Source organism: Eubalaena glacialis, chromosome 13 (assembly GCF_028564815.1).
Source record: "Eubalaena glacialis isolate mEubGla1 chromosome 13, mEubGla1.1.hap2.+ XY, whole genome shotgun sequence".
NCBI classification, from domain to species: domain Eukaryota; kingdom Metazoa; phylum Chordata; class Mammalia; order Artiodactyla; family Balaenidae; genus Eubalaena; species Eubalaena glacialis.
This window is the reverse complement of record NC_083728.1, coordinates 52,505,956-52,522,014: the sequence shown is the minus strand read 5'-3', so window position 1 is coordinate 52,522,014 and position 16,059 is coordinate 52,505,956. Positions and strand designations below refer to the sequence as shown.

Below are 16,059 nucleotides of genomic sequence, written 5' to 3'. Positions count from 1 at the left end.
AGTTCGATGTGTGCGTGAGAGGACCCCCGGGCGCCCAGGGTTTGCTGGGGAGGGGACCGTCCCGGCCGCGCCCGGCCCCGAGGCCACCCGGAGAGAATCCGGGGTAAGTTTACACTCGAGGGCGACGGGCAAGCCCGCGGGCCAGGCTGCCCGCTTCCCGGGAACAACGCCAGGGCCCGGGCAGAGGGTCTGCGCCCCCCGTCCCGGCATCCCGCCCCGACCCCCGCCCGCGCCGCGCCTCACCCAGTAGCGCCCGCAGGTGCTTCAGGCGGGTCAGCACGTCCTTCTTGGGGTCCAGCACCTTCTGCGTGGACTTCTTCACATCCCCGTGGCTCCTTCGGGAGAACATCCCGCCGCGGGGAGCCCGGGCCCCGCCGGCGGGGCAGGAGGCGCCTGCGCCGCGCGAGTCACCGCATAGGGTCAGGCCGGCGCGTGTCTCCTGGGCCGCCCGCCGCCGCCCGCCGCCGCCCGCCGCCGCCGCCCGCCGCCGCCCGCCGCCGCCCGCCGCCGCTTCGGCTGTGGCTCCAGGAAGGAGGGGCGGGCCTGGCCGGCGAGGGGCCGGGCAGGAAGGCGGTGTCGACGCTGAACCCATCGCCCCGCCCCGCGGGAGGTGCCGTCCGGCCCCTGGGCGCAGCGCACGCGCGCGTCGTCGGGACCCGCCTCGCGGGGGCGCGCCCGGGCTCCGAGGAGGCGCCGCGAATCACAAAGAAGCTGGCCCCGCGCACACGCTGTACTCCAAGTCCCGGGATGCACCGCGACAGAGCCCTCCAATCAGGCTGGCGCGCTTTCGGCGCGATGAGAGTCAGTGGGCCGGCTCTGAGCACGTGCCCCCTCTCCACCCCGCCGCGGGCCGCAAGTGCTCCTGGGAAAGGTAGTTCTCCAGGAGGCGAGACCCTGAGACCACATTTCCAGGGTCCCAGTCACTGGGCAGCATCCGCCCGCCCCCTGCTCCAGGAGGCCCAAGGCTTCTGTATCTATAGTCTCCGGCCTGTGCGCCCACCCAGTTCCCTCTAGTGCAACGTGAACCACAGAAACTCACAACAGGGAGTGAGGGAGCGAGTGGAAATCCCGTTGATCATACCAAAATCGGAGCTCCAATTACACACTAAAATGAATGGCTTTGGCAGTAGGGAAGGGCATGCCTAGGCTCTGGGAGAGGAGGCCAACCCCACTCCCCTTGGTTCCTGGGACCCGTCTTCATTGGGATATGAGAGTGCCTCACTGGCAGGTTCCTCAACGTCTTGCCTTTTGCTTTGTAGGAAGTGCACGTTCTCTGTGTTGTGCAAGGCCACCTAGCAATACAGTAGCAGAACCAGAAATAGAACCTGAGGGACCTTACTCTCAGGCTGGGATGCTTTTTAAGGCCAGGTGCCTGTAACCTGAGGCAAGACTTTGAGATGGAAGATGGTCTGGAGATCTGCAGGGTTATTTACTGGCATCTGGATCCTTTGATGCTTCAAATTTTGGCAACATTTTAGCAAGTACTTAAGCTGGCTGTTTAAAATCACGTGATCTCTATCAAATTGGGACAACACAACTGTCTTTTCCTCATTCGGCTAAACTGTAACTTGGGGGAAGAGCCAGCGATTTACACAGCCTTCTAGCCTCATCGCTGGGCACTGTATTTGACCTCGAAGCAGTCAATAAAAGTTCGTTAAATAAAATGGGATAAAAAGCTAAAATAATCCTACATATTTAATCCAGGCATGCAAAAAATATCTCTTGGTTGTTAGATCCTCTATTTTTCAAATTATCAAATAGCATTGATAGAACTGGGATATATTCATACAAAGGAATATTACTCAGCAGTAAAAAGGAATAGACAACCAATAAACCCAATGGCATGGATGAATCTCAGACCCAGAGATGGAAGCCCCACACTCAGGATGATGACAGAACTGCCCTACCAGCCTGGGTCCCCAGATGACCTCTCCATCAGGACCACAAACCCTCCAAGACTGTCACAAGAGTGAAATAACCTTCTCTCTTAAGTCAAAGCATTCTGGGTGTCTTTGTTGCAGAAATTTAGCCTGTACTTGGCTACACATAGTAAGTCACAATATTCACCACACCATTCTTTTAGGGGAAGATAACTTTCATTGCATTGATGGAAAAAAATAGGATGCACTTGTCTTAGGGAATTCAATTTATCTATCGCAAGTCAACCTATCAATCAAAGTCAAACATTTGTTGAGCCCCTGCTATGCGCAAGGCATGAGTCTAAACCTTGGGGATAAAAAGCTGTATAAGATGCAGCCTCCTTACCTCCAAAGCTTCCAATTTAGTTGAGAGGCAGAGCAACTAGATAAATGAAGAGATAAACAACAGTGTTCAGTGAACACATGACATGGTCAAAACTTGGTAGTAACAGAAATAGGCATTCATGCATACAGGTTCATCTCATCCATCGTATCTAGCCTTTACTCACTGATGAAAATGTAGAACTCCAGGTCTTCTCTAAAAAAATCAAGAAACGTAAGTTATTATTTTGAGGTTTTTCACCCACCCACCATGTATATATATTCCATGTGAAATAAAAATAAATAAAAACACTTCTTATTCTCTGTTGCTCCACAAAATCATTGCTGCTAGACTGTGAACTTCTTGCAAACATCACCTGCTTTGCAATCGATTTTTATCCCTGGAGGTTCAGAGTGCCAAGTATTTTGTAGACACTTGAGTACTGTTGAACAAGTGTCCTGCTGTCATCAATAAATACAGATAATGAAATCAAGAGTTAAAAACTTACAATGTAAATTAAGACTACCCTGAAATGCCATTTGGATTCGCAAAAAAAAAAAGCAAAAACAAAAACAAAAACATGAGTTGACAACACGCTCTGGTAGCAACGCTGTAGAGAAACACAGCTAATAGGAGTGTAAAATAGTACAACTCCTATGGGGGAGAATTTGGCCAAATTACAGAAACTTGCTGTTTGACACAAATCTTACTTCTAAGAATCTACTCTGAAGATATACCTCCACAAATATATAAAACCACATGTGGAAGGTTATTCCTTTAGCATTATTTATAATAACCAGTATAGTAGGGTGAACAGCTATGTCCATGTCCTAATCCCCAGAATGTGTGGTTGTGACTTTTTTTGGAAAAAGAATCTTTGCAGATGTAGTCAAGTCAAGGATCTCAAGGTGAAATCATCTTGAATTATCTGGCTGGACCCTAAATCTAATGAGTGTCCTTATAAGACACAGAAGAGAAGGCACACAAACAAAGAAGAAGGTGAAAACACAGGCAGAGATTGGAGTCATATGACCACAGCCAAGTGACCCCTGCAGTCACCAGAAGCTGGAAGAAGCCAGGAAGGAGTCTCCCTAGGGGTTTTCCAGAGGGAGCCTAATCCTGACCTTGATTTCAGACTTCTGGACTCCAGAACTGTGTGAAAATAAATTTCTGCACATGAGCGCACACCGGAGAGTAGCTGACTGAACCCAGCCCATCCACATTAGGCAGTGCTATGCAGAGCTGTGCCACCATAAGAAGTAATGAGAAGATGTCCTACGTGCTCATTTTACTTCATTCATTCATTCATTCATTCGTTAATATCTCAGTCAGCATAATTAGAGAATGTTGTTCAGTACAATGGTTTTGATTTAATTAACATACCGTGCACCCATATTTTAAAATTCTACCCTTCTTGGGCTTCCCTGGTGGTGCAGTGGTTAAGAATCCACCTGCCAATGTAGGGGACACGGGTTTGAGCCATGGTCCGGGACGATCCCACATGCCATGGAGCAGCTAAGCCCGTGTGCCACAACTACTGAGCTTGCGCTCTAGAGCCCGCAAGCCACAACTACTGAGCCCACGTGCCACAACTACTGAAGCCTGCGCGCCTAGACCCCGTGCTCCGCAACAAAAGAAGCCACCGCATTGAGAAGCCCATGCACCGCAATGAAGAGTAGCCCCCGCTCGCCGCAACTAGAGAAAGCCCACGTGCAGCAACAAAGACCCAACTAAGCCATAAATAAATAAATAAAATTTATTTTAAAAAAATTTCTACCCTTCTTTTCTCAGAAATCTTTCTAAACTATACCTCAGTTTTCCCCATCTTACTTTTTATTGCGTTATAATTGACACACAATGTTCTATTAGTTTCAGGTGTACAACATAGTGATTCAATATTTTTATGCATTACGAAATGATCACCACAATAAGTCTAGTCACCATCTGTCATCAGACACAGTTATTCCAATATTATTGACTATATTCTCTATGCTGTACATTAATCCACATCTCCTTAAACAGACTGTTCATTGTTTATGAAACCATCATTTATCTCCCCCCACCACTCTGGGCCCCTGCATCTCCTCCTTAATTGGTGTTGCTACTAGCAACAAAGGAGAAATACCTCATAGGCTTCCCCCATCTAATTTTGACCATATCTTGCCTCAAATCTCAGTCATTGCTATCAGAGACAATTTGTTCGTCTTCCTAACTTCCACAGTTGGAATCATTCCAAATACTTAGATCTGCCAGCTCTGTGGTTTCCAGGTAACCTACACATTAATGTATTTTATTTCCAAATATTTCATGCAACAGAATTTTTCAGATTGGAAGAATTTTTTTTTAGATTGACTAAAATACCTCATGCCTGCGTGTTAATCCTGATAGTCATGAATATTATGTTAATTTTAATATTTGGAAAAAATCAACTTTCAGCCTCAAATATTCCTGTCAGATAAATTCATTGTGCCTGTCCTCCAGAGTAAGATGTTTTAGTGGGTCAGACATACTGTGGATCTTCATTTGAATGTTATTGCTGCAAACAGCAACCCCAGGTTGTCTGTTTTATTGATCATGGGACTCTTTGTGTTCTTATTTCCTTACAAAAAGCTACAACCTAATAAATTCAGGGTTTTTTTCTTGTATCAGCTTTCACCTTGAAATATTGACTTAAGATCATTCAATATGTATCTTGTGCTCCTGAGACTCTACTCCTACCTAAAATTCCCAGAAAAGAAGGGATGACAACACTTCATAAGAATGAAATGCAAAACCCAATGCTTAAGAAACAAGAAACCTAAGGTCTCTGTTTTCCAGATGATGTATTACTGTTACCCTAAAAATAGATATTATTTTCTCCTCCAAAAATATTTCCCATTAGTTTCTTTTCTTTCCAAATATCTGTCAAGCAAGGAGATTTAATACTTAACTTTAAACTTGACTATAAATCATTTTATATGAGAATTTCAATTCAGAAAAGACTCAAAAAAAGTTTTTGAAAATGTTCTACTCATTTTGATATGTCTGATGGCTTCCTGATAACAAAGTAATGCCCGAAGGGAAAGAAACATAATCGTTTTTCTAAATGTACTCAAGCAGATGTTTTCACAGCTGTGCATTTCAACCACGATGTCATCTGCATATATTTTCATTTTTTTTATCATCAAAACAGTAATAACATTTCAGTATTAAATCATGGATATACATCAACATTAGAAAAAATAAGCACAGAAGTAAGCACATGAGAACATCTATAAGTAATAAAAACATATCTTTGCATGATAATGATAAAAAAAATCAAGAATCATCGAAACTATCTAAACAGTAAATAAAACTTGAATAAAAGATTCAAAGGCTGGAGAGACAGAGTTACATAAGGTAAGAAGTCTGCAAAAATTTGTTCATTACCTCACATCTGCCCCCAATATACAAAGTGCCACCATTCGGTTTAATATTAGATCAGATACACACCTTAATTTTGAACTGGGTGTTAGATTTTCTAAAAATGAATGCAGATTATGAAATGTCAACACAAATTATTCATTCAAAATGGAGAACATCATCATACAGTTTGTTTTACTTGCAAATTTTTGTAATTTTCTGGGAAAAAATGAATCTCAAAATAATTATTGGAGAGCATAATCATCCTTGGGAAAAACAATACAAGAATACAAATTCTTTTCCTAATATACATATAAACCTATGTCTTAAACTGAGACTATTTTTACCTGGTATTTCAGACAGGATTCTTAGTTGCAAGCAACAGAAACTGACTGGCTGTTTAAGCAAAAGAAAATTCATTCGAAGAATGTTGGCTGTCAAAATCAAAGGGAGGTTGGAAAACCAGGCTTAGAAAATAACTAGGAAAACAGATACTGATGCAGCTCTGGGAGTTACAAAGATAATGAGGACACAGCCTCAACTCCCTGAGAAGTCACAGTCTAATGGAAGAGATAGACACCTAACTAGATAGCAGTAATTCACAGCAGTGATACATGAAAGGCTTTATGGGAGATGGCAGGAAGGACTGGGGAGTGGCCATGAGAGGAGGGCTCAGAGAAGGCTTCCTGGAGGAGGTGACACCTGAACTGGGAAAGAAGCTGAACACACCCCAGGCAAGGCTAGGAGGTAAGATGCAAAGGGCTGTGTGAAGAACGCCAGAAGCAGTTTGGTTCTGTATGGTTGCTATTTGTGCTGTGATAGTATTCAGCATACTCTTGGGATTGCAGAAATGTGTGTGTTCTCGTAGCCTTGTAAAAACAGCAGGGCCAAATGAAAGTAAAGGGTGGCGATGCCAAAGTGAGAAGAGACAAGTGAACTTCTTCCGGATCTGTGGAAGGCAGGATGAGATGACAGCAAAGGCAAATGCTCTGACTCCCAGTCCTCCCCGCTTACTAGCTGTGCGATCTTAAGTGGGTCACTTAATTCTCCAAGCCTCAGTTTTCCTCATCTAGAAAATGGAGACAAACTTGCATTGGGCTATTTATTCTAAGGAGTAGATCAGCATAAAAAGAGCGAGGACAATGCCTCGTACCAAAACGTTCAATAAAGATTATTTTGTTTCTCCCTTCTCTCCCACTCCCAGAAAATACAAACGACGAAATTCCTGTTTACTAAGATTGGCCATTTGTGTGCACATTTTATTTCTAAATGTGTTTAATAGGAGGGCTTTACACAGCTATGGTTTTCCATGGCTTTCCATAGTTTACACTGGACACCATCAGAATAGGTCGAAGCAGTGTCCCAGAATCTTTTACACCCCGCTTTTGTTATGTGCACCCCTTGGCAAGGAGGGGTATTTTCACTGACATCCCCATCACACCAGGCGAAATAGCTTCATGTTTTTGGCCCTTAAACGATGCTCGATTAAGAATGCTGGCCAAAGGCTCATGGACCTAAATAATGTGACCCAGCAGTTTGCCCTGGGTATATTTTGCTTTCTCTGGTTACCTTAAGACCAAACCCAAGAATGGTTTATGGGTCTTTGCAAAGCTAAAGTAATAATTCAGGTTATTATAAATGAGATTAACAACTCATTTATAATCATAAAAACAACAAAGTAACACCTCAGAGTCTAAAAATTTTGGCTTGAATAATGTATCCAAAAGGTGCCAAATGACATTTTTCTCCATCAGAGCTGAGGCGAACTGCCCCAGCCAAGTCTAACTCAAATTTCAGGGTTCTGAAAAAATAAACAAAATGCATTCAGCCACTGAGTTTGGAGATTGTTTGTTACAGAGCGGTAAACAGAGAGGTTACCTGCTTGCAGCCCCAAGGATCTGGAACTAACAAGTCTCAAAGACTCGTTTCCTCAGCTGGACAAAGCCAGACACTATCTCTGATGGCTTATCTCCAGCATCCTCCTGGTGCTCAAATTCTTTGAGCCTATGACTCTCTCCATGGCTCATCCCTATGACCTCAGACTAGCCTGGTATCCACATGATAATTTAGATTTTTGTTCCCAGAAAGTGACTGGCTTGACAGGCATTTCTTTACCCATCAAAGAGCAGGAATGTCAGTGGCAAGAAGGGAGGACAAAAGGTCATCCAGAGGTAGAGGCAGACAGAAGAAGCAGTTTCAAGAATTTGGGTGCTGGCAGCAAGGAAAGAAACCCAAAGTTTGTCTCCATAGAGGATATTAGGGTATTTACAGAGTAAATAGTAGAATACTCAAAGGAAAAGCATGAGGCACACCTGAAACAGGCAGGGCAACAGAAATTGACCTGAGAAATTGACTTTTGATTCATCCAGTATTATAGGAATCACTTAAAAAATGTGCTGGGTTTGTAACTAGTTACTTGCAGCAGGTGAGCAGACAAGAACATAGATGAAATTTCCAGAAGAGTTGGGAAGAGGGCGTATCAATTAGCTATGCCACTAAAATGTTGTATGGCGACCAACCACAAAATTCAGTGGCATACACCAGTAAGTGTTTGTTCAACTCCAGAGTCTATAGGGTTCATCTGATCCGGGTTGGACTTGGCTCTTCTTGGCTGGGACTCCTTCCATGTCTGGGAGTTTGCTACCTATTGGTTGATCCAGGGTGGCCTTGGTTGGGATGACTAGGGTACCCTAGCTCTGGTCCAGACTTTTCTCATCCTCCTCCTGAGACCAGTGGACCAGGCTGGGCATGTCCTTCTCATGATAATGACAAAGGGCATGTGTGAGCAAGTCTAATTGCACAGCAGTTATGAGCCTCTAATTGTGATATATTTGCTATTATCCTATTGGCCAAAGCAACTCCTGTGGCTGAGCTGAGAGTCAGGCGAGGAGTGTCTTGGGAATGAATGGATAGAGAGAGGGATTAAGAATTATGGCTATTAATCAATCTGCCGAAGAAGGTATTTTGTAAAAATCAACCTTGAAAATGGACAAAGGGAAATTTTCGAAGGATCTATCAGGAACTTCTGTCTGTTAGGCAGCGTTCCTAGCCCCGGGGACTTGAAACAAAGGAATCTTTCCCCTTCACTAAGGAGTGCCTGCTATCCTGCCTACCCCGAAGTCCTTTATCCACATTGAAGGAGCTCATATTTCAGCCTGGCCATTCCTGTGACTGTCCTTTTATGACCATCCTTCAAAATCCCCCACCAGGTAGACCACTGGACTTTGGAGTCTGAGAAGGAGGCTGCCCTGATGTAAAGGAGCAGGACCTTACTGGGCCTTCCCGGGACAGACCCCTCCCTCCATCTTCTGCTTTAGCTCCTCTCTGAAGTACCCAGGTAATAGTATCTGATGCACATTTCTGAGCTGCTTTACAGGTGCTAAAACCACCACCAAATGGAAGACGTTAACTACTTGATAACCAAGAGTACATAGTCCCCAAGCCTACTGTAGCCTAAGGATTGATAATATTAACCCCTGTTACCTCATCATCAACCAATCAGAGAATTGTATACAAGCTGATCACAGACCCTGGGACACCCCTCCCTCACCTGGCCTCTAAAAATGCTGTGCTGACACCCATCAGGGAGTTCGTGTGTTTAGAGCACTAGCTATCCCAGACTCTTTGTAAGGTGCCTTACAATAAACACTGCACTTTCCTTCACCACAATCCAGTGTTGGTAGATTGGCTCTACTGCGAGTGGGTGAATGGACCCAAGTTTGGTTCAGTAACACCAGGAGACAGGGAATAAATGCATTGGTTGCAAGGCTAGTGGGCTTTCCCAGTCTCTGCTAAGAGACCCAGGTGTAATCTCAGGAAGGAATTGCTAAAATGAGAAGGATGCAACAGATTTAATTACATTATATTTTTCAGATGACAAAGGAAAGGTGACTTGGATGATTGATTAATCAGAAGGCAGATTAGGTTGTAAGACATTGCCAGTGTTGACCGAGGACTCCCAGGAGAGGAAGAGTGCAGCTGTCAGTCATACTCTAGTGGAAACTGCTGGAAGGCGGGAAGTGTTGTTTGAGAACTGTCCATCCCCATGGCTCTGACTCTGCCTGACTTGATAAAGTCTTTTACAAATTGGCTTGCTTGGCCAGGGCTAGTCACCCAGAGCTTGAAAACCACAAGCAGACATTGTAACACTGAGCTTCTGGACCTGCATCACCAAACCCCAGACACAGATTCACAGTGATCCTATGGATACGTCCAGACCTCGTGAGGGCCTTGGGAACACTAGCTTTCCTCCCAGGTTAACAATTCTCAAGCTGCAGGACCTACGTTAGGTGAGTCTTTAATGAGAAGTCCCACCTTCTAGAAGCCCTGACCCCTGGAAGTATGTTCAGTGTCCTGACACAAAGGAATTTTTTTAGAAGTGTGGCATTCAATGCAATGTTTATATGGTTTATATGCCTCTTGCTTTGGACAGTGAAATCCTAGCAAACAGCAACTTGTATTTAACTGGATCTGATATACCACAGGATAAGTTAAACTTGATTAGAAAATACTGGCAGACGTAAAACTTCCCCTGATGATATTCACTCAAGAAACTGAACAGAGATTCTTTTTTTCAGATTTTTTTCCAGTTTTATTGAGATATAATTGACATACAGCATATAAGTTTAAGGTGTTCAGCATAATGATTTGACTTAAATGGTGAAGTAACTACCACAGTAAGTTTACTTAACATTCATTGTCTCATACAGATACGAAAAAGGATGAAAAAAAAATTTTCCCTTTGTGATGAGAACTCTTAGAATCTACTCTCATAACTTTCTAACATATCCTACAGCAGTGCCATAACTATATAACTATAGCTGTCATGTTGTACATTACATCCCTAATATTTATTTATCTTATAACTGGGAGTTTGTACCTTTTGACCACCTTGATCCAATTCTTCCTCCTCCCATGTCCCACCTCTGGTAACCACAAATCTGATCTCTTTTTCCCTGAGTTTGGTTTTTTTGGGGTTCTTTGTTTCTTTCTTTCTTTAGGTTCTACATAAAAGAGAGATCATACAATATTTGTCTTTTTCTGTCTGACTTACATTTCACTTATCACAATGCCCTCAAGGTCAAGGTACAGGAATGAGTAGAGATTCTTGGTGTTCCACCCAAACCCTTTGCACTCACCTCTGCCTAAAGGCCACGTACGACCAAAAACTGTGACTCTCTGTCCGAAGGCTTTTTTTTCATTGTGGGAGCATGCTTGGTCCGTGCACAGCACTAACACAGAGAGTTAGTGCTCTCAGAAGCAGCCCTCAGCAATACCAGACAGGAAGGTGCTGGATAAGGAGCCCAGCTCCCTCGCCTTGGGAGTGGAATAACAGGAATGTCATGCTTACCTGCTTGGTCATGACCCCCATACGGGCTACCCTCCCCTCTCTGTCTCCCTTCTTCACTTCCCCCAGTGTTTCCTGGGATCCCCTCCCAAATCAACTACTTGCTCTCAAATCCGTTTCAACCCAAAAGAGCACTCATCTCACAAGAGAACACAGTCAGGTTAATAAGCCGTGGTTGTTAACAGAACAATACCTAGGATACCAGTTTTTCTTTGCCAGTGTTGTGTTCCGTGAAGGAGAAACCAATGTTATAAGTTAAAAGAAAGTGAATTAAGTCGATGAGATTCAAACAAGACAAATCTCAGGGCTTCTAGATGGATGACAGATATCAGATAGACAGACAGACAGAGAAAGGATGGCTCCAGCCATCTACATGACCTATTAGTCTAGACCTTAGCCTGGGGCTGTCAGGCAAACTGCAAACTTGAGGAAAGAGGCTCCAGTCTTGCCCACCTAACTCTGAGAAACTGCATGAAGCCTGATAGAAGGACAGCATCGTTCTCTATGGCTCCTCCTGCAGCTTGCTCTGCTGGCCTAATATTATGTTTCTGAGACTTTTTTTCAGTTTGGATATATATGCTCTTATTTTAATTGCTGCATCATAGTCCGAAGGCATGAATACTGCACAATGTGTTGGTTCATTCTCCTGGAGATGGATATTCAAACTGTTCTAAAATTTCACGATTGCAGCCCATGCTTTGACAAACGTTCCTGTCTGTGCCCCAGTATGTGTGCACATGTGTGTGTGTGCATGTGTGGGTATGTCCATGCAGGGTTGCTAGGTTATGTACCCGGGTAAAAAACAACAAATCTGCAACAGTGGTCACCTCTGGCGGTGGGCTTAGCAAGAGTGGGTCCTTGGAAGGAGTGTGATTGTTCAAGGGATGTTGGTCTCATCATTCCTGTCTGAAGTACATTGCTCATAATTTAAAAATACACAAATCTACTCTGGTTTTGAATTGACCCAGAGACAACTCTTTCCTGGCTTTACCTTGTTGCCTTTACTTGTTAAAACTTCCTCTCAAGCACTGATGTCTCCAAGAAGCATGTACTAAAGAAACAGAGTATCAGTTTTGTGCAAAGTTAGTAAAGCAATCATTAAAAAAAGGAATTCTTAAATCTGTGACTGACAGAAAATTTTTCTTTGACTTTAACTTCTTCCCCCAACTTTAAACAAATCTATTTTCAGAATATTGACTTAGGTAAACAGTCCTCACCTCTCGGGGAATTCCAGGATAGCTTTATCCATCGGCAGCTCTGTGAGAAAAGCCATCTAGGTCATTTCAGGCTTTCATCCTTTGTTATTTCAAGTCAATAAAAAAGTTGGCCAGGAAGGTGACTCAGGATTTGGTTTGCCCTGGCTTACTTGATTAAGATAATAGGTTGATTTGGCTTATTCATTCCTTTTCATCTCTTTATTCTTACTACAAATGAGATTAAATGGCCATTATTCCTTTCCCACCTCCAATCAGTTCATTTTGATAAAAAAATATTTTCGCCAAATTGATGTGATTGCACACAAGATTTCTGAATTAGATAGCCCAGGTTTTCCCTCACTTCCTCACCAAAAATTCCATCCATGAAGGTATAGTTCAAAAATAGAGGGGCTTCCCTTCCCTGGTGGCGCAGTGGTTGAGAATCTGCCTGCCAATGCAGGGGACACGGGTTCGAGCCCTGGTCTGGGAAGATCCCACATGCCGCGGAGCAGCTAGGCCCGTGAGCCACAATTACTGAGCCTGCGCGTCTGGAGCCTGTGCTCCGCAACAAGAGAGGCCGCGACAGTGAGAGGCCCGCGCACCGCGATGAAGAGTGGCCCCCGCTTGCCGCAACTAGAGAAAGCCCTCGCGGAGAAACGAAGACCCAACACAGCCAAAAAATAAATAAATTAATTTAAAAATTTAAAAAAATAGAAAGTGAGCACAATGACCATGTGAGTTTCCACTAGGAGGAATTGGGGCTATGATTCAGCTGTTTTGCAGGCACTGATTAACTAATCAAGTCAGCAAGGACTCTGCTGCTATTTAGAGGTGATACCTTGGATAATGGAATCCTCATTTTGAGTGTTCCCTTTAGGGCACTTCTATGCTAGCAGCTATCAGGCCATCAATACCTTACCTTAACTAGTCCATAGAAATAATACTTTAAAATACTAATAGCTAAAATTCATAAAGCATCTAATATGTGTGAGATACTGTAACTGTTTTTGTTTTTTTACACTATCTGATTTAATCCACATAGTATCTTTATGAGGTAGAGATTACTATTATCCCCTTTGTACAGATGCAGGGGCTGAGGTAGAGAGAGGCCAAATAACTCACCTAAACTTGCACAGCTAGTAAATGCTAGAGCCAGGATTCGAAACAGGCAGCCTGGCTCTTCACTTCCTGTTCTTGATTCCTTTGCCATACTGAGGCTCACAGGAGCTAGATCACTTGCAAATAATCACACAGCTATCTAAGGGTAGAGCCAAGGTTTAATCCAGATCACCTTCTAGTGAAGCCCAAGATATTAATTACTAATTTTCTACAAAAAAAAAAAAAAGGGGAGTCAAGGTCCTTCTTTACTTTATTGTCAGTTTATACAAGAATCTCATTTCTCCCAATTACCAAGCCACCTCTGAAGTGCTAGCCAACAGTTTCAAATGATAAATATTATAGGGCACGGATGTTATACATGTGAAAGCCCTGCCCCAGGAGCAGCGATAAGGCCCATCTAAAGATCAAAAGTCAGAAGAAGGAGGTAAAATATGGCCTTTTGCTCCCAAGAAATAGAAAAGACAAAATTACCAGCTGTTCTTGGGTGGCTTGGAGTTAGGAATGATCCAGACTCCTTTAGAGCAAAACACCCAAGAGAAGCTCCGTGAGGAGCCCTGGAGAGGATGCTGTAAGTAAGATGCTATAAGAAGCTAAATTTTCAAAGGATACTCCTTCTTTAGCAAAATCACCAGCTCTCTGAACATAACCCAGTGTGATTCAGAGCAGAGGAGGCGTCCTGGGTGAAGTCCCAGTGTGGGACGACAAAGAGGAAATTGGCCTGGGGGAGGCACCTAGGACACGAGATTTAGGGGGCCCTCCCTCTTGGGGCCACACAGTGCTGACCTGCACAGAACCGAGGTCGCATAGTTTTTCCAAGTCTGACCCTTAAGTCCAGGCAAAGGGCAGTTTTCCTGGGTGCTCAGCCGGAGGTGAGCAGGAGTAAACAGAACCGAGCTGGAGAGAAGCTGAGCTCCTGGCGGTGGTGTCAGTACGAGGCCCACCAGCATCTCCTGCTCACCCCAAACGGGCCTGTGAGGAGGATGCCCCAGCAGGGAGGAGGGGAAGGGGAGGGGCCCGCCAAGTGGGCCGCACGTCCCAGACGTTGTCCTCCTGCTCACGACCAGCTTCCAAGCAGACATCGCCACACAAGGGCCTGCAGAGTCCTGCCCGTCTGGCCTGCTCTAACTGCCCAGACCTCTTCCCCACCCCCAACCCCTCCTCGGTCCCGCTTGGTCCCGCTGGCTCTCTTTCCCTTGGATGTTTCCGCCTCATGGTTTTACACGTGCTGTCACCTTGGATGGAAACTGATCCTGGCTCTGCGCAGGGTAACCGGTGGACCCGCCCTCACCCCAACATCACCACCCCCGCGGGCCTTTCCCATCCCGGACCCCAGATGAAAGCAGGACCCAGCCCTCCTGCACGCCATCAGCATCAACTGGCTTCGTTTTCCCCAGGACACTTTCACAAGCCAAAATGATCTTGTTCAAGTGTGTGCAGGCAGCTGTACATAATGAAAGCTCCCTCTATAACGTGAGCTCCGTGACGGCCAGGATTCTGCTGTATTACTGCCGTCAAGAGTGTCTGACACGCGAGAGGTAGGAGATATGGGGATATACGTATATGTATAGCTGATTCACTTTATTATAAAGCAGAAACTAACAAACCATTGTAAAGCAATTATACTCCAATAAAGATGTTAAAAAAAAGATAGTGTCCAACAAAGACAAATATCATATGATATCGCTTATATGTGGAATCTAAAATAATGATGCAAACGAATTTATTTTCAAAACAGAAACAGACTCACAGACACAAAACAAACTTACGGTTATCAAAAGGGAAAAGGGGTCAGGGACGGATAAATTGGGAGTTTGGGATTAACGGATACACACTACTATATATAAAATAGATAAACAACAAGGACCTACTGGATAGCACAGGGAACTATATTCAATATCCTGTAATAAGCCATAATGGAAAAGAATATGTACACCAGAAATTAACACAACATTGTAAATAAACTATATTTCAATTAAAAAAAAAGAATGCCTGGCGCACAATGGGCACTTAATAAGTGTGTGTTGAACAGATGAATTCTGTCTGTCTGTTTCAGGCAGAGAAGGCTGTTGTCTTCACAATTCCTTTATTTCTCCTGTCCACCCTCTCTGATGAGCACCTAGTTGAGAAAACTCATGGCGGGTGAGTTTTCACGTCTGTGATATTCTGGGGTTCACACTGGGCTCCTGAGTTTTGTGTGACATGAGTTTGAAAAAACATCTGATCTCTGAAACAATGCAAACGTCCAACGGGAAAAACAATAGACAAACTACCCATCGAAACTACAGAACATGACTCAGCAATAAAGAGGAAAGAATAAGTGATTCAGGCAATGGTATTAGTGAATCTCAAAAGCATTATTTTGAGTGAAAGAAGCAGACACAAAAGAACACATCTTGTATGATTCCTCTTATATAAAGTTCTAGAACAGGCAAAGCTACTCTCTAGTTACAGAAATCAGAACATGGTTTCTTCATATAGGGTGCGGAAGTTGACTAGAAAGAGAATGAGAGAACTTTCAGGTGAGATGGGAAAAGTATTTTGTTTGGGACAGTTATTACACAGTTGTATACATTTGTCAAGAATCATCAAACTGAATATTTCAGAACTGTTTTATTTTGTTGTATGTTAAAAAAAAAAAGTTATTTAAAAAAACCCTCTCCCGACAATCCCAAGGTGAAACAGTGAGATAAAGCCATGTGGTTAATTGTAAGGAGGAATTAAAACTGCCAGAATGTGGAGTAAAACAGTGAAATGATATGAGAAGACTTTTTCTGA

At 43.9% G+C, this 16,059-nt stretch overlaps 1 protein-coding gene across 2 annotated transcripts in view; it reads right to left on the bottom strand.

Moving 5' to 3' along the window:
- RALGAPA2 (Ral GTPase activating protein catalytic subunit alpha 2) overlaps positions 1-445 on the bottom strand; it is a 285,468-nt gene extending 285,023 nt beyond the window's left edge. For both annotated transcript variants that reach the window (XM_061209921.1, XM_061209922.1), the window contains exon 1: positions 244-445. In XM_061209921.1, coding sequence (XP_061065904.1) covers positions 244-349 — 106 coding nt within the window. In that variant the 5' untranslated portion in view covers positions 350-445. The remainder of the gene's footprint in view (positions 1-243) is intronic.
- Between the last annotated feature and the right edge of the window lie 15,614 nt (positions 446-16,059).